At 44.5% G+C, this 23854-nt stretch overlaps 1 protein-coding gene across 8 annotated transcripts in view; it reads right to left on the bottom strand.

Moving 5' to 3' along the window:
- TPR (translocated promoter region, nuclear basket protein) overlaps window positions 1–23854 on the bottom strand; it is a 645150-nt gene that overhangs the window by 497690 nt on the left and 123606 nt on the right. For all 8 annotated transcript variants that reach the window (XM_085601673.1, XM_085601674.1, XM_085601677.1 and 5 more), the window contains exons 18-19: window positions 10591–10753; window positions 4960–5094 (exon numbers count right to left, since the gene is read on the bottom strand). In XM_085601673.1, the coding sequence (XP_085457799.1) occupies window positions 4960–5094; window positions 10591–10753 (298 nt within the window). The remainder of the gene's footprint in view (window positions 1–4959; window positions 5095–10590; window positions 10754–23854) is intronic.

The raw sequence follows: 23854 nt of genomic DNA, 5'->3' as shown, positions 1-23854 counted from the left end.
GAAATAGGTCTCGCATTTACAAGAGTTTAAGCTATTGGCATTGTAAATGACAATGCCTTTTATTTATGTGTTAATTATCAAAACAGATGCATAAGAGGTATTGCCATTTACAATTCCAATAGCTTAAACTCACAAATGTGAGAGCTATTGCATTGCAAATGCTGGTTCCGACTGTTGCCATGATTATGGAATCTACAGGGTTTTTTTCCCATGCTGTATTGAGGGTCGTGTGGAGTGTTTGTACTTCTCCACTCTAGGGTATCTCTTGCTGTGGCTGGCTCTCAGAACACCTCCTTACCTTGGTCTAGGATGCTGGGGAGCAGAGGCAGATATTGGTTTGCGTTCTGTGACAGCACGAGTGTTTCGAGAAGGAAGAACAAGAGTTGAACCTCTCTTCCTTGAGCTAACTTCATATGTCTGCCACCCTCTTGAAACTATTGTACAGCGACAAATTATCTGGTGGCGAGGGCCTAGAGTGTGGTCAACACCCTCTTCAGAGGATTTGTTACTGACATCCTGCCACACATCGTTGAGCTGCCCCTGGCCTTCAAGCGAGGCTGATTATTCTTAGTTGTAGTAGAATAATTCCGCCTGCTCCTACTCATATGGCTCAGGTGTCAAGGGTGCCATGATGTCCGGTTGCTCGGCCTCCATCTCTCTCGGTTCAGAGGGCTTTTTCTGGGATGCAAACCCCCTTTAAATGTGTCGTCACGCTCTTTTCTTTGCAGGAGAACCACCATTGGAGTTGTTTTTTCCCCTCTGGTTGAAGTGTTCGTTGCTAGTCTTTGGTCATCGACGACTGCTTTCTTTCTGCGGGCTGCAGCTCTTTGGCCTTCGGCTCCTTGCTCTTTCTCACGTGTCTGCTGGCGTTGAGGGTTGGCTAGAAGGTTTGCCCCCATTGGAGTCTTTGTTCAGGATCTGTGTGGCTTGTTTATGCTTCCCTTTGGTCATTGAGTGCGTCGAAGCCATTGTAGCCTTATAGGACCTAAAGCCTGTGGCTTTCGGCAGTTTCATTACTTTCTGCCACTTCTTGCTGGCATCTCTCGTCACCCTTCTTGCAGCTTCCATCCCTTCAGTGTTCTCCTCGGCATTCAACTCGCTTACCTAACCAGTCCCGTGTCTTCAACGTTCTTGTCCTCTTCCTCTCTGGAAAGGCGCAGATCCTTCAGGGACTCTTGTGTTCTCTGGACGTCGGCCATGGTGTGGTACGCTAGACGTAGCTAGAATCTTGCTTTGTGTTTTTGGGACAAATTTGGCACAGGCTTCCCAAACTCTGGCGCTCTAACCCTTTGGGAGGCACAAGTTGCAAACCATATGGGTGATCTCTGTGTGAACTTGAGGTGGTAGTTTGGGGCAGAATTTAAAGGGAGTGTTCTCCATGTCCCTTCAGTGCCTCCCTTCTATGCCTTCTTCGGTCACATGGTGCTCACCGGCGGGGTCCCCAGTCAGGGCCGAGAAGGCTCCCCCTTCCCAGTTCTTCAGTTTCCTTGTAGTCTCCAATGATCTTTGATGACATCGTTTGGTGGGTGGGTCGGTGTTGGGGGGGGGGGGGTGGTTGGAGGATTGGTTTTGAGAAACTGTTTTCGGATTTTGCAAGAATTCTTCAGAACTCCTTCATGTCTGACGTCACACAGGGAATGGACTTACCAGCAAATGGTGGTCAATGACACCCACAAGAGGAGGACAAAAAAATGAAAAGAAAAAAAAAAGACAGACAAGAAACTATTCCAGCCACACCACTAGAAGGCATAAATCAATGCACAGTATGTGAATACAGAAAATGATCCATGCTACAAAACTTAAAATACATTTGGGGACCAAGTACATAAACACTGGTAAAAGGTAATTATCAAGTAATTTGTCTTGCTGCTCTGGCAGTAGCAATGTGCAGTTTATAGAACATGTTCATTCAGCAAAGTTTGTACTACTGACTTCCTGTTGGGTAGGACAAATAAGCAAATGTATTTCAAAGTGACAAGGATCCTTAGACAGGCAACAGGTTAATTTGACATGTTCACATTGTGATACTAAGAACATATCTGGATGGTCACTGCTGACTTCTATTTCACATCTTTTCTATGACCTTACTCGCCGAGTGATGTGTTACTGTATAGGCTATGTGGGGTGCTTATTTGGAGTGAACGCAGGAGGCATGAATAGCTTTAGGTTATCTGCATAGGATTATGTTCTGTCATCCTTTCTTAACTCAGAGTGGATCGCCCCAATATTAGCTAGTATTGTGTAAACTTTACCACAACTTTTGTTCCCTTTTCTCCTTTTACAGGCTCAGTTTTTAAATGTGTATGAGGGATGTAATGTCTGTAGATTATGTTTTGCTACTTGTTGTAACGGTAAAATGAATAACGCATTAACATACAAAGAGACATGGAGTACAGGGTGCATTCACTATTGGATCTTAGCTTAACGGTCTCTGATATTTCTGGCCTATTCATGAGGATTGGCTCCCACAACAGTGGTGACCTGGAGCACGTCTTTCTCAATAACTCCTTCCCAGCATCCCACAGTGCACAGTTTAAATCTTAAGGGCACTTTTAGAGCTACTCAAAGTGTATATCTAACTCCAATAAACAACGAATCACTGGCTAGTTGATATCAATTTACACCCAAAAAAATGCAGTGGAAAGGGAAGGTGGAAACAAGTGCCAGACAGAGCACAACTTTGTTTTTTCCATAATACATTTAAAATTGAAAGCACAAGGAGATAACCATTTGCAACATTTAGCACAATTTTGTAGTCAATCGTTAAGGCTGGGTTAGAAGCCATGCCTTCAGTTTATAAATTGCAACAACTTTGCTTCAATTTCCAATGCTGTACTATGATCTAGTATCAACAAAAGGGACTACTTCTGAAGGGGTTAGCAGACTAATTTGCTGCAATTATATTGCATACAAGAGGTTTCAAAATTCTTACAATGAAAGCAATTATCAATGCCAGGAAAAAGTAGTACCCTTTAAAGGAATACCTTGTTCTGACAAGACTCAGTCACCAGTATTGCGACAAACTACTACATTGAACACATACACTTTTATAGTTAGAACAAACCGTAGATCAGCAAACCTCGAAATGTCACCTCTAAAACCGTGAAAAAAACATGGTTTGCAAAGGACAGCAGAAAGGATAGTGACAAAAAAACGTCCAGACTAGATGACTGATGTGCTGGGTCCAACAACAGACTGGTTTGACTTTTTCTCCAGTTGGATCCTGCCCTGGCAACTGAGCGATGAGCTATTGGCTATAAGCACGGCACACTTTCTCCATTACCTTTATGGAGGCTGTTTATTGTGTCCACTTCCTCAGGTGACGAGGCAGGTATTGGAATGGGGGTGGGGACCTCTATGGCTGGGACCACATTGGTACCCTACAACTCAGTCATCCCCTTCACTCACACATTACAATTCTTGACAAGTTGGTGGACTTCAAGCCTCTAGAAGCCAGGTTACAGACCGGCAAGTAGGATGGAAACAAATATCATTGATATACCACACAACTGTTGCTAATTAACCAGTTGTTTTCGATTCTCTGCGGGTGACCTGGGAGAGGGATCTATGGAACCTCTCAGACGAGGACTTGCAAGATGTCACGATGGCCCCAGGACAGTTGCTGTCGCCATGCAATTCAGGACGGTACAGATACGAGCATTGCATAGGACCTACATCACAAAAACCAATTCCCCATGCCGGACTGTCTTCGATGTGGAGGCAGAAGGTGTGATTTCCTTCACACTATTAGGGCAGGTCCCATGCTTAGTCTCTTATGGACAGGAGTGCTCAGTACCTTTGGCAGGGTGTTAATTGGCCACTGGCCCTTGAAATCAAACTTGCACCACTCCACATCACTGAGGATACGGACTCCAATAAATATAAAGAGTATTTCCTTCATATAGGTCTACTACTACCAAAGAGGGAGATTGCACGAGAGCTGGGGGATTTATCAGACCCATCTTTCGAGCAGTGGGCCAATGAACTGGACCAATGCATGGAATTAGAGCTATTCACTTATAAATCTAGGAGCTGCCCAAAAAAAAGCATGACAAGATCATGGATAACTGCAAGGATTACAGAAGGATTGTTTTGGGGGCGGTGGAATGTTGGTTCTTTTGTGACTACTAGATACTGCTGGATTTTGTGCCTTGTTGTTGGTTGGGGTGGGACGTTGACTCTGGAGATTTCACTTTGAATAGTGCATTAAGAAATCCCAATTAAATAAGATTATAAAAAAAAACAGCCTGCTTCAGATAAAAAAAAGGGAGCACAATAATCCATCTCAATTACAAGCAATTAAATCTTGGGGGAAGAAGGAATAAAGTCAACACTAAAGTAAGACTTATAAAAAATAAAAATATATATATTAAAAGGACGGATGTAGAAAACTTCAGAAAAACTGAAGGAAAGAATGCAGAGGATCCATCTGTGAAAAGTCCAAGGGGACTGCAAGGGGCTTGGTTTTTGACAATATGTGTTCACTCAACACAAATGTTGCTGCTGCCCCCGCACCCCCCCCCCCCCCCCCTTTCCGGGGCTACTGCCTGGGCGCCCGAACTAACTTTGCGGCAAACCATATCGACGAGTCTGCTGCCCCGAACGCGTGCATGTAAATGACAAGAGTTTGATCGGCAACCCCCTGCCCTTCTGTTCCGGTGGCTTTCAAATGCACTTGATCCTGACCCAGCTTTGAAGCTAGCCCTTGAGCAGCTGAAGTTAAAACGTACTTTTGTAATTTCTATTGAACTTTAGAGGCTGATTTACCATGAAAACCTACACCTCCATGCACTTAATCAGGTAGGTGGTGTACAGGAAATCAAGTCAGATTTTTCTATCACAATGGATGAGCAGTTTAGTGCGCAATTAAGGTACATCCTAATTTCACTCTCAGATGCCATGCAAAACGAAGTTTAAAAAAAAACACCCTGAACATGCTAAAGCATTACTTTAACTCACCTGGATAGTTTGTAGATTAGTGTACAAGAGATTCTGCCCTCTCTGGCCAGCTATTAAGGACTCCCTCTCCTGGTTCAGACGGGCTTCTGACATCTTCAGCATATCCTTCTCTTTCCTCAAGTTTTCTGCTCTCACCTGTAGTAAAATGAACAACCAAAATGCTAACAATTTTAAAAGGAAATTTAAGGATACATAGCAGTAACCTAAATCATTACTAATATCGAACCACTACAAAACACAAGTAGGACGTGTAAAAATATTTCAATCCCACGTAGTTTAAACAAGATTTTCCTAGCACTAAACTCGCTGCTTAATGAACTCCATTCTAGACATTACCTTCTCTGGGTGTCCGAAATCCACATTTGACCGTATGAACAAATTCCATTTCTGAACGCTCAAACCCCTCGCTTATCAGACTGGTAGAAAGTAATACCCCCAGATCACTAACTAGGCTACCCCTAGTCATGTCGCCAGACTACTCCATCCCACCCAGGACCATGCATACAATTTTCAGTTTACACCCTGCCTCAAATCTAGGTCAGTCCCTCTCACAGCGTGCCTATGGCAGAGTCAACGCATGCCTGATAAAAAAGATGCATAAACATCCATATTCACCAGCTCAGCCCCATTGAGTACCAAGGCTGCTCGCCAATACTTGTAAAGCAGCCCCACCTTAAGTCACCCGGTCTTTGGCTGTGTTGCTCTTTTCACTCGAGGCAACTTGATGACTAGCACACAAAGCCCATCAACATATGGTCCCAGTAGACCCCTGGGGAGAATGGAGTTCATGGAAAATAAGAGTCAAGGATGTAGGCATAGTTTTAGCCAGAGAAGCGGAATCATTTTTGACTGCATGCTTGCACTAAAGAGTGTGCTCTGACAACGTTTGTAAGTTCTGACTCCATCTTCAGGCAATTTTTAGGGACATGAATCTGACTGGTTTTCAATACCTCAAATTAAGAGAATGTGCCGGCCTCGGCCTCCAGTTACAAGCTAGTCATATTAATGTATGGGAGAATTCCGGATTAACCGAATTGAGACATTTCATAATACAGAATAGACCGATTTCCTGGCAGGAAATATTGGCCAGGATAGGGGCTCGTCGGAAACCGGCCTATTTTGAATATCTGCGGTTAGTCTCCTGGTTGAGAAGTAATGGAGGTATAACTGAATCTCCCAATCATTTGTCAACTGCCCTTTATGGAGCCAAACTACGAGGGATAGGCAACTGGTATAAGTTGATGCATAAAAAAATGCACCCTCCTTTAATCCAGAAACATCTGGAAAAAATATTTCGGGTGACTGACTGAAGTGTATCCGAAAGGGAGTGGGAGTGGATCTGCCACTCTGGTGGCAGAGCACTGCGTGCTGCCAATTATAAGAGGATGGCCTTTCTCTCAAGGTGGCTGGCCTATTTAACACCTTCTACTTTAAGTAAAAGGTTTCCCGACGTAGAAGATAAGTGTTTTCGGTGCGCCAAACCTGGGTAGGTGGTTGGCACCATATTTTTTTTGTATGTCCCGGTCTGAGGTCTTTTTGGGAAGCTATCTTTATGGATATCGAGCGTGCAACCGGTAACACTATTCCGATTGCAGCCGAGACTGTACTATTTGGCTATTGCAAGGGAGACTTACAATTGTCTAACCCAGAAAGAGTTTTTATTTTTATTGCTAGTGCGGTAGCTCGTTCTTTAATTTTGCAAAATTGGAGATCTAATGAAGCCCCCTCCCATTTGAAATGGATTAATAAAATGAAAAGGGTTAAAAAATTCGAGGAGGCCTATGCCAGGAGGGTTGGAGCTGTACAAAAATATGAGCGAAATTGGAAGTTTTTTGAAATATTGGAGAAGACTTAATAGTTAATGCATTTTGGAAGCGATATATCCAGTGGTCTTCTCCATTTCCGATTCCCATTTGAAAGTGAATCTCCTTTTTTTCTTTTCGTTTTGCCCGCTAAGAATGCACTTGCACTTTCTAGCAATTATATTTTAAATACTGGAAGTGGTAAATCATTCGAAACCGGCTTTTTATTGTGGTGGTTATGATGTTGAATTCTCTTGATTTCAATATTTTTGTAATTAGCCATGTCTCGCACCTGCACTTTAATGGTTTAGAGTACTGTATTTTTTGCTATTTGTACATGGCATATTGCACTTTCAATTCGAAGTGATTTACTGTCTTGATTGGCTTCCCTTGGGAACGCACTCAGCACTTTATAGATCTTATACCACTGAAGCGGTGAATTGTCTTAATGTATGTTTCTGTATTGATTTTTATCTGTTAACGAAGATTTTTTCATTGCAATACTATTGTTACTATTCATGCTTAGCACTCGCACTTTAGTGGTTTTTTGCGTATATGTACTTTTGCTGTTATGCACTAGGCACATTGCACTTATTAGTGTTTCTCTTTCTTTGTACTTTTACATTTTAAAGTCATACTATCTATGAAATGAATGCTAATTGTACTTTGCAATGTTTTTCTTTATCTACCTCTTGCTCTGCTCAATAAAAAAAAAATATTTAAAAAAACAAAAACATATGGTCCAAGTAGACCCCTGGGGAGAATGGAGTTCATGGAAAATAAGAGTCAAGGATGTAGGCATAGTTTTAGCCAGAGAAGCGGAATCATTTTTGACTGCATGCTTGCACTAAAGAGTGTGCTCTGACAAAGTTTGTAAGTTCTGACTCCATCTTATATAGGCCTCAACTCTATTGTGACTAATGGGGGCCACCATCTTCCCTCTCAAACAATGGAAGACGCCATTTTTTCCGATTTTTGCAGAATCACTGTCACGTCTGATATTAGTCGCATATGTCGCCTGGCCTCATCTTTCTAAGAACTGTGAAAGTGTTCGATAGAACGATCAATGTAACATTTGTCTGGGTAAAGGTCTACATTCCATCATGTCAAGGTGAATTAAGAACCTACCAGACATATAAAGCAAATAATATAGTCTGAATTTAAGTCCTTTTACCTTATATGTTCATAAGCAAATGTCAGAGACCCACACCATGTTGCACATAATGTATGTCAGACATTCTTGAATGCATGTCAGACACTCCCATTTCTGATAAGAATTAATACACAAAGGCTTCCATTTGAGCACTTGTCAGGAGAGATCTTTCTCCCTGATTATTGCCAGAGATTCTGCCAGAGACGGTCGCACCTGTCAGCACACTTCGCAGATGCTACATCTCGCTTGACGCTCATAACACTGAGTTTCGGAGGAACTACCGAAGCGTGCGTTTGCCCTTCGCAGGGAATACGGTCTTCATGCCTCCTCTGATAAAGACAGCCTTTGCTGTCAACAAGGTATGCAGTGAGTCTCTTCTTCCTAAAAAAAACTCTAGACTGCAAGTTGTTCTGTCTTCCATGCTCTTTTAGTATAATATAGAAATAGATATGAAGTTGTTCAAGACAACATTTTAAAGGACATTTTAAGAATGCTAGAAATGTTCATTTTATTCTCGTTATTTATAATGTGCCTTCTGGCTGTTTTTATAATCTGTGTAGTTGTTTTAGAAATACTGAGAAACAGATTGTTTCTGTAGTAATAAATACTTTTTATTTAAGTGTTCATTCTTCTTAGTACAGTGTGTGTGATACAGTGAACAACAAAATTTCTTTTTTTTTTTTTTTTTTTTTTACTGTTTCCACGGTGCCCCTGATCCCTTTATGATATGGTTAGTAACCCAAAAGCAATGTCTCTATGTCAATTACACATCAATTAGTGTTTTGCAGGGCTAATCTGTCTTTCACACTCATTACTGGTGTATTAAACAAAGTTCACCCGTGTGTGGGAAAGCACACTGTCGCAAGGCCGCAGACCAGTCCCCTATACATGAACTAGAGGACGATACACTCCCTGATCATGCCATGCCTTTTTTTAATCCTTTCAGGACAGTCTTGTGACAACTGCCTGCAACATAGCACCACAGGATTACGGGCCCTTTAAGAATCACCAGGTGTTTTTGACTAGCCCCGACCCGAGGGAGTGGGTTAGGTATAGCGTCTTCCCTGAAACGGCGGTGAAGTACGTAAAAGAAGAAGAACTCAGAAGACGCGGTGTGCACGCGGGACTTCAGAAGACACCGGGAGAAGACGCCGTCAACAAGTCCAGCCAGTGGAGTTCCCTTCTTACACCGACGCCGGAGCCCGACGGAACCAACGGAGCCACCTGGATCTCGTCTGCCGTTCCAGACCGAGAACAAGGACTTCAGCGACACCGCGCAGAAACCTGCCACGCTCCTGGAAGAGAGTGGCTTACAGAGGTACGGGCTCGATTAGGGGCATAAAAGGGGAGGCGGGTTACTGACACGGAGTGAATCTTGCACGTCAGTGTGTAGTCCTGCCTGTTCTCCCCCCCCACCACTCTCTCACAATTGGTGACCGGCTGGTGCATACTACCTCACTCCCTATCCCTGTAGAGATAAGCACTCGAGAAAGAGGTCTCCGATTCTGGTTTCTTTGTGTTTTTTTTTTTTAATTCTTCCAAGCATCCTACAATCAAGAGGATCCAAGAGCAGAGTGACACGAGCTAAAAGACGTATGAGCCTGTTCCCCTGCATATATTACGGAGAGTGCTTGTCTGCCAAATTGTCTGAATAAAGAAGTTCAAAGAAATAGACTAGTCTCGATCTGTCCTTTCCGCCTGAGAACTTTAACACACGCCTTGTAGAGTTATGCCAAAGTCGTAACTTAAGCAACAACTCATATGTTGTCCTCAAAATAGGTCCAGGTTTCAGTAAGAGTCTTTCCTGCTCTCTTACAAAGATCAGGCCTTCTGGTTCTAGCCTTTTCAATCAGAAGGATTGACATGCTGCAGACACTTGCTGCCCCAGAAATCCTTGAGTGACAGGCAGAGTTCCTCACCCAGTTTCTTTTTCAACATTTTTCCTGCGTCATATACAGGATGGACTACATACAATAGTACCAAAATTATAATTTTTTGATTTGGTTAGAGTTCAAGTAACCTGCTCTGCAGAAGTCTATACTTCTATATTTAGGGAATGAGGCGGTGAGTTTAGAAACGTTCACTGGTTCGGAGGTTAGCATCTAATCATAGGGCAATGCAAGGTTTACTTATCGCAGCAACAAAGGTATGTATGTGTATATCTATACATCTATATAAAAATGTTAATATGTCAGAAGCAAAACCACTATGAAAACCATGTGCCATATGCATCATACCATTCTTTCACAAAGTATAGGGGGCATGTACACAACAACATTTCTCCCCATTATCAAAAGGTTATATCCACATTTATAAGATGTTGTGCAACCCTTAAAATCAGGATTTAATTAACCAGTACTTTCAATGAGATTCCCCAATATCTGCACCTCAATTACTGCCACAATTTTATTTTGACTCAAAGGAAAGACAAATCTCCACCAGGAGTTAGGGCTCTACCTTCTCGATTAAACCAGGTTCCTGTTGAACTATCAGGACTTTAATCATAAATAGTGGTTAAATTTTTATAAGTGTTTGCTCTGAAGCCAGGAAATTGGAAACAGAAGAAACCACCCTTCACTTAAGTAAAAATTCATTTGCAAACGTATTTGTCAACTTTACATTTTGAAATGTTTTGCAAACCAGCAACAAGATACTAAAAGGGAACTGTAAAATCACCTCAGCTATGGCAAGCTTCTCGTTGGCCGCTCTTAGATCCTGGGTCAAGGTGTTGATGATCTGCTCCTGTTTTTGGGTGGTGGCTGAAAGCTTTTGAGATTTCTCATGCAGGGAGGTTATTTCACGACGGTATCCTTCAACATTATCCTGCAGCATCTCGTACCTTCATGTTGCAACAAAATGTGGATTAAGAGAGGATCATAAAACAAGGTAAATTAAAACATGGCCAACACAAAGAGAACCTTCTTTGAAAACAATGTTCTTAGTGATTTCTTTTGTATGGGAAAGCAAGAAATTGAGAGCCAAGTCTTAAATCAGTAACCAAGTAGTCCAAATTGGAGTTATATGCCCCGGGGGAAAACAAGGTTTCTAAAGGATACTTTACCATGCTTAAACTGAAAACAGATAGAAGGGTGTCTCCCTTAGAAGCAAACGGGAACAATTAAGTGGGAAAGATTCTTATTCTGTACAGCGTAAAATACCTGGCCTTTAGAAAAGACAAAGGGGTCTTCAGATGTTCCAGGATGAGGATTAAAAATTGGAAAAAGGTGGTTCTCATTACCAATAAGTCTACAGAAAGGCAGTGACTATACAAACATACCTCTTTGCAAGTATGAACACCTTATGATGAAATACTTTAATCGAATTGCAGTCCCCAGATGGGTCACTATGAATGCTCATACCAATGGCTGGCTATACACAGTGCAGGAACAAGCATTCACTGATTTGACAGGTGTTACAAGCACCCCTGGAAACAAATGCCAGAATGGACATCCAGGATTAAAAAGGTGCATAGATATTTTAAAGAATTAATCAAAAGGACTAAGTAAGATGGTTAAGAAGAAAATGGGACCAAGTGGGCTTTATTGAAAGGAATATTAAGGCCTTTTGGACTCTGATTGCACATTGCTTCTGGAAGGGTAACAAAACCAAGTCAACCTTGATTAAGAATGAACCACAGGTTGAATACAAACATTTGAAGGTCAATCCAACAGATTTCCCAAGCTGTGAACTTCACTGGGAACTATATGTAGGTTGTAAAGACATTAATGAGGTTGTAGGAAAGTGGATTATTATAAGTGCGGTCATGAAACCTCACCATGTCAGGTACAGTTGGGTTTCTTTAAGAAACCTTTAGCTCCATCCTGGGTCGCTGTCGCACAGAGCAGGTAGGCTTAAGCAAAGATACAAATGTAAAGCATGTAGTAGTACCAAAACAGTCAACAAGCCAGAAAAATAAAAATACCCGACAACAATTTATAAAAATAGTCTAGGTTTCTCTCAAAATAGACACCAAAACAACAAAAATGGAATAATAGAAACCAGAGATTAGTTTTCAAAGGTAAGTAAAGCACTGTAGTTCTCTAAAGAAACACAATAAAGCGCTTTAAGCAGTTTAGCAGTTAGTAGCCAACTGGCTTGAACAGTCACTTCTCTTTACTTGAACGGGTCACAACAGGTCAGGGAGCCAGTCACAGGGACCACTTCGGTTCAAGGAGAAAGCTACCTACCAGGTCCAACTGTCGTCGAGTCCTCGGTGTACTTTAGACCTTTACCACGGGTGAAGCTAAGAAGTGATCCCGATACTGGGGATGCGGATGATCCTGAAAAGATGCAGTGAGAATACCTGGGGCCATCCAGCATCCACAAATGTGAAGGCCTCAATCTCCCACGATACAGCAGGGAAGTCCAGTGTAGGTCCAGTCGCCACCGTCAACTGGTCTCCAAGTAACAGCAGGTACAGCGGTTGCTTACAGGCAAGTAGATCTTTTCTTTCTGTGGACCAGGGTCCAATTTGACTTCGGTTATCGTTTACACAAACTTTAGGGCACCTTGGGAAGGTCAGGACTGTCTGTATCTATCAACAGGCACTTCGGCAGCCAGTCGGAGTTCCTTAGCTGTTGTTGGTCCCGATGCTTACCAGGAGCCCTTCGAGTCACTTCTTCCTGTCCTGATGTAGGCTTTTCCATGAGAGGGAACCGCAGGCATAGTACTCTTTGCAAGTCCCTAAAGGTCAGCAGATGCAGAGTCTCTGTGCTGGATCGAGGGAGCAACGGGGCAGTCTATTTCTGCTTTATTTGCAGTCCATTAGTCTAATTTGTGACCTCGGAGGAGTCACTACCCATTAGAGCAATAGTTCCTGTGAGGTAACCCTTCCCACTTTACATCACTTTGACCACCAAACAATCCCAGGATACATTTCTCTACCCAAATCCAAAATTGTGCAAGCCTCTCCCTGTGAGGAACACGGGTCATACCCCTGGGGTGTACCCAGTATGAGGCACTCCTCCTGGAAAACCGGTTCTGCAACAGTTTTACCCCCTCTGGAGGAGATGCCGGCATGTTTGCCTACACAAAGGAACAGGCAGGCGATGGCCCCTTAGAAGCTGGGCTACCGGTGTCCAGCACGAGGTAGTCAAACTGCTGAAGGAGGTCACACCTCCTCCCACCAGATATTCTTCGTTTCCTGCATCTGGGAGTGCTAATCGCAGTAAGGAGTCCATTTTAACATAACTACTTTGATATCTTGGAGTAATATCTTTGGTGGTCCCAAATGGAAGTTAGCACTTAGCAGGGTAGCTAGTGAAAGGCTATATTAGTCAAGACTACCGAAACATGTCCTTTTTAATATTAAACACCCTGCCAAGTGGGCTACTGAGACCTTCCCTAGTGGTAGCTTTTTAGTATTAAAAAGGAAGCTTCTGACCTGGCAAAAGGGTTTATTATTCCAGGTAGAGTTGGCAGTTTTAATGCTGCCACACAAGGCTGTAGTGGCAGGCTGAGTCACGTTTTCACCTTTTGTCCCTATAGTGGTGGCACAATTACCTGCTGCAGTCCACTAGTGACAGTTACCTTAGTAGCTCTGGGTACCTCTTGAACAATATATAGTAGGAACTTCTGGGGAAGTTCAGGAAGCTGGTTCTTTTTGCACACTATACCCCTTTGGTGTACTATATATAGTCCAGGTCCCCTTATAAATGGACAGGAGCTTGCTCTAGCAATCCCAGGGTGCTCTCTTAGGGGGTAGTGTGATCAAGCAGCCTTAGGCTTAACAGGGAGGAGACTTTGACTTTGTGTATGCAGCAGATGTCTATCAGTGATGCACACAACTCAATAACAATCAACACCAATTTATAAAATTAATATGCATCTTTATATATATTTAGGCACCAAAATCATCACGATCACATAAGTACGTTTCGAGTTAGAAATATTTTCAATTTTTAAAAGTAGACACTTGGTGTAATTTCTGAAGTGGTAATGTTATCTTTAGGAGGAAAGGCCAATATGCTGCATACAGGTACCTTAAAGCAACTTTCAGGACCAATCTTCTGCACTTAAGGTGAGTAGGGGGCAGGGTCAAGGCAGCACCAATGGTTTACCTCAGGCAGCACTGGGGCAGCTGGGTGCAGAGGTGCAATATACAGCGCCGGGTACCCGGTTGAAGTCAATGGGGGTCGGTCCGATATAAAAGAGGCTGCAGGCTGAGACTTGGGGGCCAGTTTGGATGAACCAACAAGGGGGCTCAAGTCTCACAATGCTCTGAGAAGTGGACCAAATGTGTCTTTAGTCCCAGAGGTGTCCTGAGGAGTCATGTTCCTGACACCGGAGACACTCGCGGTAGAGGGGGCCTGCAGGCGATGTTCGGAAGTCCACAGCTAGTAAACCCAAGGTGGACTTCAGATCTCGAGGGTCTGGGAACCTCGCAGGCATCATATTCCCACTTCAACTCTGGCTAGAGAACATAGGTGCAGTGGTGATTTACAGTGTTGGGTTTTTGGCGGTCCGGAATACTCCCAGCTCTTTTGGGGTGCCTGCAGGATGTAGAGGAGCAGCTCCGCTACTCCATGGAAATTCCTGGGTCTTGGGTGAAGGCTGCAAGCCCTCCCAGGCTTTTGGAGGTACAGGCAGCTGCAGGACGAGTCATCTTTTGTGCAACTGTCGAGGACAGCAGACAGGTTGGCACCAGGTCAGTTGCTGGTCTGTTCTTGCTTTTGAGACTCTTCAGCGTCAGATTTCTTCTTTAATGTCGACAGGTTCTGATTTCCTGGAGGCAGTTTCTCCCCTAAATACTAGATTTAGGAGAGTTTAAGAGTAGTAGTAATGGGCTACTTACCCCTGGTGTCACTAGGCCCCATAGGACCACTTCCTGTGGGAAGGGTGCATAACCCTGGCCAAGAGTTCCTAATTCTGCCATTACAAAGATGGCAGACTTTTAAATTTCGTGTTCACATCAGGCAGCCTAACTCAGGGGTGGAAGGGCATCAGCTCTGAGGGAAGCCAGATACACATACCAAAGAAGATGGACTCTTTGAAGCGCCCTGCCTTGAAAGGCTAATTTACTGGTCATCCTGCTGCAGAATGTGTAAAACATCCTCTACTGGAGGAGGCTTTGTCCCTGACCTCCTGAGAGCGTAGGATCTCATCCCTGGCGCTGAAAAACTTGTTTGTGGTGGCAGGCTGGTCAAGAACAGTCAGCACACGAGTAGTTGGCAGGTTTTCAGGGGGCACCTCAAAAGGTGCAGTCTGGGTGTATGTATTAATAAACCCAAGCCTTCATGTAGCTGGGGAACTCGTTTTACACCAGTGGCCAGCACATGTGTTCAAATGGCTTCCCTGGTCACTTGCAGTAATTGAACTGCCCAGCACAGGGGCATATCTTCCCAAGCAGATCTGTCCACACATGTAGTATAGTGTACCATGCCTTAGGGTTGTAAGGCCTGCTATAGAGGTGACTCATCTATACTGATTGCAGTGTCGGCAGGTATGGCAGTCTGCACAAGTTAGGTGAGGGGTCCCTAAGGGTGACATAATACATGCTGCTGCTCTTAGGGAAGCTCTTAAGTGCCCTTGCCTCAGGTACCTGGGGTGCCAATTACTAGGGACTTATAAGGGCGCTAAAGGTATTGCCAATTAGGGAATAACTGTACAGCTTTAGGAAAACAAATCTGGCACTGGGGACCTGGTCAGCAGGAAGCCAGTGCTTTTTGTCAAAACTGAATCGAATACCAGGCAAAAAGTGGTGGTGATCATGCCAAAAAGGGGCTCTTTCCTGCAGGTTAAATAAGTCAATCAGGTTTTAGCCAACTGGACATCTGTGGCCAGTATACTAGAGTCAAAAAAACAGCAGTAGCCGGTCCAAAATCTTGGGTGAGCTGATCATATAAAAATATGTTTTTTCCTACAGAGGTCATAAAGCTTTTGAAATCAAATAAGGCCATTGATCTTGATGGGATACCCAATGTAGTCTACAACAGATCTAGAGCTGGCTAAACTTATTGTAAATACAGAAACATCTTCATCTAGTTGGAAGGTTCCTCCGCAAAAATCCTGCTTTTGAAAATAAAGTCTAGATGTCCCTGCAGCCTACAGCTAAAATATCGCTCAGTTAATGCTGCTGAAGGATACGGAGGACTAGGCCAAAGATAATCAGCCAATCGCCCTGAAACAGGCAGGATTTAGGCCGAACACTGAAAAATCAACACTGCACCAGACGTTTGCACAGAAATATATAGCACGCAAGTCAATCAGAGGGGGAAATGTAAATGTATCTTTTTTTTTTATAATCAGCTCTTGACAGATCGATGGGTTTTGCAGCACACACCTGCATAATTGGAGATTTCAGATGGTCTATTGTCACTTATTGAATTTCATTAGGAAAATTTGACACAGATCTGCCTTGTCTCACAGGGAGAAGTCAGCACGGCTTTCGAAACATAATGGGTGAAACAAGGCTATGCCGTGGTGCCATTATTGTTCTGTCATTCTAAACAAGCTAAAAGTCTGTAAATAGTATCAAGGGTAATCCATCAGAAATAAATGGCTGCCAAGTAAATTTGCTTCTTCATAGAAATGATTTAGCCATTCTGGATCTCAAGCCTTCAGTGACAGTGAGTTGCCTCTAACATGTATTTTAATGAACATAAAATAGTAATAAACATTTTAAAAAGTGCAGTATCGGAGTAGGAAAAAGTCTTACATTGTTATCTTGATCCCACAAACTAGTAGAACGACATCCTATGGGTAACTGAGGGTTACTTTTGATAAAAGATTTATTTTTATCTTTTTAACCAACTTGTTCAACATTGTTTAGCTAAAGATCTGCAACTGTCTCTGGGCTGTATCAAGTTAACAAATTATATGGTGGATTACAATCTTAAACTAAAACTATCCAGATAAATCACAGTGGACCAAGGTTGCGGATGAAGGATGTAACAGATTTGAAAGCTTGTGATGGAAAGTGCTCTCAAAGGTTCTGGAAGGAAGACAATTGGTGCAGAGGCACCGAGATTGAAGTTCCAAATTAAAGATTTAATTCCAAACATGGGTAACCTAATTACAAACCTTTTAAAGTCCCCGTCTAACGTAAATGTTAATTCTATGGCAGCAGAGTGTTTGAAGGTTCAATGTATTAACACATCTGCTGATGTACAAGCAAGCCAGAGACCTGCTTGCTTAAGTGCAAAATATTGCATGAAACTTGGCAGCACATTTCCATGATAACACTGTAAATAAGATAACGCTTGGAGAAAAAGTGAAGGAAATACCTTGTAAATCTGCTGTTCATTAAAAACAAAAGTGAGCGCCTTGCTTCAACTGCAACACTACCTAAAATGGCCTCCAAAAGAATTGTTCACTTAGCCCATCTACCTCAGGACTATTTTCTTTTGTCTGTTTTTGGCCTACAATATTGAACTTGTTTGGTATCAGCGCTCCTGTGGACTTCCTTGTTTGATGACCGTCATTTTTACCACACGCACTCTATATACACTAACTTGGCTTCTAAATTGGACATATTTGCTTGTGAATACTGCCTGTATTGACCGTTTATATTATTCCTTGTTTGATGACCATCATTATGCCTCACGCGCCCTCTCTATTTGCACTAACTTGGTCACTTTACCCCTGATGTGCTATTGATAACCTACATTTTCTCATGTGGCTCCCTCCCCCATCTTCTGTACTGAGCACTCGCCTCTACCTACTAAGTCCTCCCCCCACCCCTCCTTGTCGCCAAATTCCTTCTGTCTCTTTGTCTCCCATTCTTTCTCCCTCCGCCTACCCCTATTCAACTGTACTATTATGTCCCTCCTCAATCCATCCCGCTCCTCCAAACACCCCCCACCCCCCTCACCAAACATGGCCCCAATTCTTGGTCCATCCCTTACCCTCCCAACCTTTCTAAAAATGCCCCAAAAAAGTTTAAACACAATCTACTAATCCGTCATCCCGAAACCCTGATTGGTCGACAACTACCACAGCCTCATATCCCTCATTAAAACCAACTACATTTTCTACACCAAACGAACCTCCAAATGGAAAAGCACCTTCCTGCGCAGCCTACCAGTATCTAAAACCGTAAGGGATTTTGCTTGGTTTAAACTATCCACCACTCCCTCATCACTTTTCCCTGGGGAAATTGACATTTCCAATTACAAAACTGGCAACATCCTGATTCAAGCCTCTGAACGCCACCTCTCCATTTTCAAACACCTTTTCAACACCTTTTCCCACCAGTTGTCCACACACGCTCCTCTCCCCTCACCTACGCATCCCCAAGACCCCCCATTTCCACCCCCTGCCTCCCGACGCTAACCCCTCTCCCTCCGGTCATACCCAACCCCAATGCCACTCCCCTTTCTCGGTCCTACATTCTTTCACCTACTCCTGAACCCCTCCTAGAGTCCTTTCCTACTCTTCCCCCTTCTGCTCACCCGCAATACCCCACTGAGATCTCCAACGCTAACGCTCCTTCCTGTCACTCCAGTCCTTTATGATTCTCCCCTTTCTTTGTCCTCCATTCCTACTCCCCCTCTTGAATCTGCCCCCTCCAACTCATGTAACTCACATTCCTTACCCCAAACCACCTGGCTCCCTAATGTCCAACCCCCTCCTACCCCTAATCATTCTTAAACTCCCCTCCAGTCCAAACCCCGGATACAACATGCCTCCCCGCCCTCCCTCCCCCCTCCCCAAACACCCTACCCCCAACTCGGATATTACATCTCCCTACAACCCGTACGACCTTTCCTCTCCTCAGTCCCCATCTCCTACATCCATTATTACGTCATCCTTTACCTCGCCCCTCTTTAATTCCCAACCCCGGACCGCACGTCCCGCCCTTCCCCTGACCTCCCCCACTTACACAATCACAGTCCTACCCTCACTGCCCCCCCCCCCCCCCCATGACCACTCTCCCTCTCCGAACAACAAACCTCCACCCATGATCAATACTGACCCCACCTCCTCCCCTACTTCTACCACAACCTCACCCCTCCACACTCTCTTAACTCAGACACTTCGCAACATCGACTGCAATATCTCTACCTTGGTTTCAGAACTTGCCCGACTCGGAATAGATTTCAATCAATTCAAATCTCTCAACTCCAGAACCCGCCCCTCTTTGGCCTCCTCTTCATGCTCCAGCCCCCCAAAACGCCCATATCCTAAGCGTTGGCCAATCACGCCCCTACACAACCGCACACTCTGGCCTCTTCGCTCCTTGAGAGACTACTCCGCGTCTGACCTCTGCGACTCTTACCTTGACAAGTTCCCTCCTAATGACCCATCCCTCCCACACTATCATCCCCGTTATCATGGGGACCCGCAGAATCCACTCTTCCCTCAGCTCCCCCAGACCTCCCCCCTCAACTTACTACCATTCACTTATGCCCTCCTCCCAATAACATCCCCAAACCCCTATCGTGCATGCTCGTTAACTGCCGCTCGGCTGTTCGACATGCAACCGAAATATCAGAAACCATACATAACGACGATCTTGACATCGCCTTTCTCACACAAACCTGGCTCAAAGATCACTCTACACCTATCCTTGACCTACTCACCCACCCCTGGATACTCCATACTCAGAAAAGACATATCTGAAAGAAGAGGGGGTGATTTAGCAATTATCTATAAAAACGAACTACAACTCTCCCTCACAAACACAAACTTGACTACCTTCGAATATCTTGGAACCAAACTGAAGTTGAAAACCTCCCCACCAATTCAACTACACAATATCTACCATCCGCCTGGTGAGCCTCTCCCCTTTGCCGAACTATCGGACCTTATCACACAATCGTCACTCTCCAACACCAAAAACCTTTTCCTAGGAGATCTCAACCTTCACTGGAACGAACCAGAGGACCCCGCAATCAGCCTTCTCACTAATCTTCTTGAGACTATCGACCTCAAACAACTTTGCCACTCCCCCGCCCACGCCAAAGGAGCCATCCTTGACGCCATCATCTCTAACACGGATTTGGCGTCCCTTTCCAACATCATCCCTATCGACTGGTCCGACCATCACCTCATACTATTCACGATCTCCCCCCAACCCCGCCCGCACCAGCTAAATACACTAAGGCCACGACAGTGTCCAGAAATCTTAAGAAAATCCCACCTGGCACTCGAGTCCAAACTTCAAACCCAACTTAGTCTCATACCACCCTCTCTCAATGCAAACGATCTTACTGAGCACGTTAACAAAACTTTTGTTTAGGTCTTAGATCAACTTGCCCTGCTCAAACTTAAAACGCAAAAAAATTTCCCCTCCAAATCATGGTTTACCTCTGACCTTAACAAGGAAAGACGCTCACTTAGACTTGCCGAAAGAACATGGCGACAACACCCTTCTCCCTCCCATCTGGCCCTCCTTAGAAACGCTAGATCCACCTACAAAAAACAAATTCTCTCTGAAAAAGCATCTTTCTTTCGCTTGCAACTCTCCCGCGCCAAAAACAGACCCAGAGAACTGTTCAATATCGTGAGAAACCAATCCACCCCTGCACCCCATAACCTGACAGCCTCCACAAGCAAATGTGTAGAAATTGCTAACTTTTTCTCTGAAAAAACATCGCCAAGATTGATCTATCCTTCCATGCAAACCAGCTCCCTCCCTCCCCCAAATGTCCTTCGAATACTACTCTATCACCACACTCACCCGATCCCATCCCCTATCTCTATCTCTATCTCTTTCACCCCCCCCCCCCCCCTCCTGAACCACACCACTCCAACCCACTGCTTGAAAATAAAGCTGCCTGGCTGAATTTCCACCCTGTTTCTGAACTTGAAGTCTTTAACATCCTATCCAAACCAAAACCATCCTCTCACACTAAAGACCCTCTCCCATCTGCTCTCACCCAATAACTAAAGCACGTCATTGTCCCTTATTGGACCAACATCATTAACGCCTCCCTCTCTACTGGATGTGTTCCTATCTCACTCCAACTTGGACAAATCACGCCCATACCCAAAAATCCTAAGGTCGATCCCAATGACCCTAACAACATCCGCCCTATCTCCAACCTCCCACTACTCTCCAAAACCCTTGAAGAATGCACACTACTTCAACTGGATAAGCACATTGACAAGAACAACCTGCTTCACCCCCTTCAATCTGGCTTCCGCAAAGGTTGCAGCACTGAAACCGCACTGCTTAACATGGTCGATGACATCCACCTTACCCTGGATAAGGGTGAGTCTTGCATACTCATCCTTCTTGACCTCACTGCTGCATTTGACACAGTTAACCACTCAACCTTACTCAATGCACTCAAAGATCATTTCGGCCTTAGTGGCACTGTCCTAAACTGGTTCACCTCATACTTCCATCATAGAACCCAACAAATCAAAATTCAAAACTGCCTCTCCTGCCCTACATCGGTCTCCCTCGGTGTACCCCAAGGATCTATCCTCTCTCCTGCCCTCTTCAACCTCTTTATGGAATCACTCACCCTCATACTTAAACAAGCCAAAATTAACTACCACTTGTATGCTGACGACACCCAACTGTACTATAAAATCAAATCCCACTCAGATATCATACACCTAAACACAGCCCTATCCAAGATTCAATCCTGGTTTTTCACAAACCATCTCAAACTTAATCCAAACAAACTGAAATCATTCTCTTCTCTCCCAAAAAGAACCCTCTCCCCTTTCAAGCATGGATAGCTGACCTTAATGCCCTTAACTGCTCTCTCTCTCCTTAGCCAAATCAGTCAAATCTCTTGGCATCACCATCAACAATAAGCTTGCGCTCAATACCAATATAAACAATTCGGCAAAAGGAGCACTCTTCTCACTCCGGCTTCTCAAAAAAATCAAACCGTTCATTCCTGCAGAAGATTTCAAATCGGTTAGCCAATCTTTAGTCCTTTCTAAGATTGACTACGGAAACGCTTTACTCTCCGGAACACCCAAAGTTCACCTTGCCCCCCTCAAATCTGTCCTCCACTTAGCGGCCAGACTAACAACCGACTGTAAGCGTCTTGAACACATCTCTCCTGCCCTCAAAGAACTCAAATGGCTTCCCATTGAAGGCAGATCCTGGTATAAAATTGCCGGCATTACACACAAAGCCCTTTATCAAAAGACACCAAGTTACCTCTCCAACAAACTCACTAAAGCAGGATGCTCCCGGACGTTGAGAAGCTCAAACGCACTTCTTCTCGTCCCCCCGCTATTAAAGAAAAAAGCCTCGCAGTCACGCTCCTTCTCTAGAAAAGCCCCCAGCATCTGGAATGCCCTCCCCAAAGTTCTTCGTTGTACCTCTTCCTACATCAGTTTCGAAAAAAGGCCTTAAAACACACTTGCTCAATCAATATTAGGGTACTTAATCACTCTTACTATACTTGTGCTACCCACCCCTCCTCCCTTAAACACTACCGCTCTCCCCCTCGCCTCACACTTCTACAGCCCCACTCCTCTCCACCCTACTTCCCTCTTTTCCTATCCTAATTTTTCCCCTCCATCGCCTTCTCACATACCCTATCCCTCCATGCGCTATTTTGTCCACTGAACCTACCCTTTTGCTACTTTTACTGTTATTATTTGTATGTGCCCAACTGAATCTTTTAGTCCTCCATGTACAATTGCCTCACTATTTAACAATTTGCTCCGTTTTGTCCTAAATAATTTTTATGCAAATGTAAAGCGCTCAGATACCCCCGGGTGGAGCTAGCGCTATATAAAACTTAAAATAAATTAAATAAATAAATGTGAGTGGCACATTACAGGTTTCGGGTACCCAGTCTAAATCTGCATCAACATCTACTTCTTTCAGTTTGGTTTGCTTTTCCAGCTAAACATTCTGTCAGAGGAAGATTCCCAACGAACCAATACAATACATTAATTTGACCAAAAGCACTGAATGAAGGCAGACAGTATTTAAAACAGTATTGAAGACAGAAGGTGGGCAAAATGCAATGTTCGAGGCATATGAGCTGCAGAGTACACACTATGCATAGATCGCCATCTGGTGTTGGGTCCGGATGTTTGCACTTGTTTTAGTCCTGGAAAGTATTTGGAAGTCACAAGGTATGTGACTCCTCCTTAGGATCATAGTGTGCATGGGCATCGGCTCCATCCTCAGATTGTTTTTTTCCGCCATCTGGTTCGGATGTGTTACCGATTCCTGTTTCGACGCGCAATCCTTCACCTTTGACGGTATTGTCACGAACCCTAATCGGAGCGCATCTCTACCAGTCTTAGATTCCGGTCCTCGAAGAAGGCCTTCGGGCCGACCGGAGCCTTTGCATCTGGGTCATGGAAAGGACGCCTTTCAAAAAGTGTCCTCGATGTGGGTCGAAGTTTCGCACACCGATCTGCAGGAGGTGTGTAACCTCTGCCTCTCTCCCGAGCACGAGGCCAGAGACTGTCCCGCTTGTGCCGCCTTCCGCTCGAAGAAGACCATGTGGGATAAACGAGCTCGAAGGACCATGGCTCGCTCGTCGAGTTCGATCCCAGACGACATCTTCCAGGAGGGCGTCGATGTGCCAGAGGAGCGGGTCGAAGAAGAGCTCATCAGCGCCTCCGAAGCAGATTACTCCGACGTCGAAGAAGTGACACCAGCTAAACTGGTTGCAAGTAAAGACGTCGACCCCAACCTATAACAACAAAGGCTTCGGTCACACCTTCGCCTTCGAGCTCAGGTGCACAACGACACACTGCTTCCCATGCCCCGCCCTCGGGCCCGGCAAAGAAGCCGACGAAGCCTTCCGGCGACTCCGGCTCGAGTCTCCCTGCCACCGGTGCCCAAACACAGTCATCGGCACTGAAAAAGAAACCGCACCCATCCTCTGGGCCGACTGCTACTTCCACCCCGAAGCCTTCGGCACCGAAGACTGCAACCAGTGACTCCCCGGCACCGAAAAACCACTCTGAGCTGATGAAGAAGCCACTCCCCAAAAGTTCGGACTCACACTCTGAGACGAAAAAAGCATCGACACCGAAGAAGCACACAGGGACTGACAAATCG

The sequence above is a fragment of the Triturus cristatus genome, chromosome 4_2 (assembly GCF_964204655.1).
Source record: "Triturus cristatus chromosome 4_2, aTriCri1.1, whole genome shotgun sequence".
NCBI lineage: Eukaryota > Metazoa > Chordata > Amphibia > Caudata > Salamandridae > Triturus > Triturus cristatus.
This window is presented reverse-complemented; position numbering and strand designations above follow the sequence as displayed.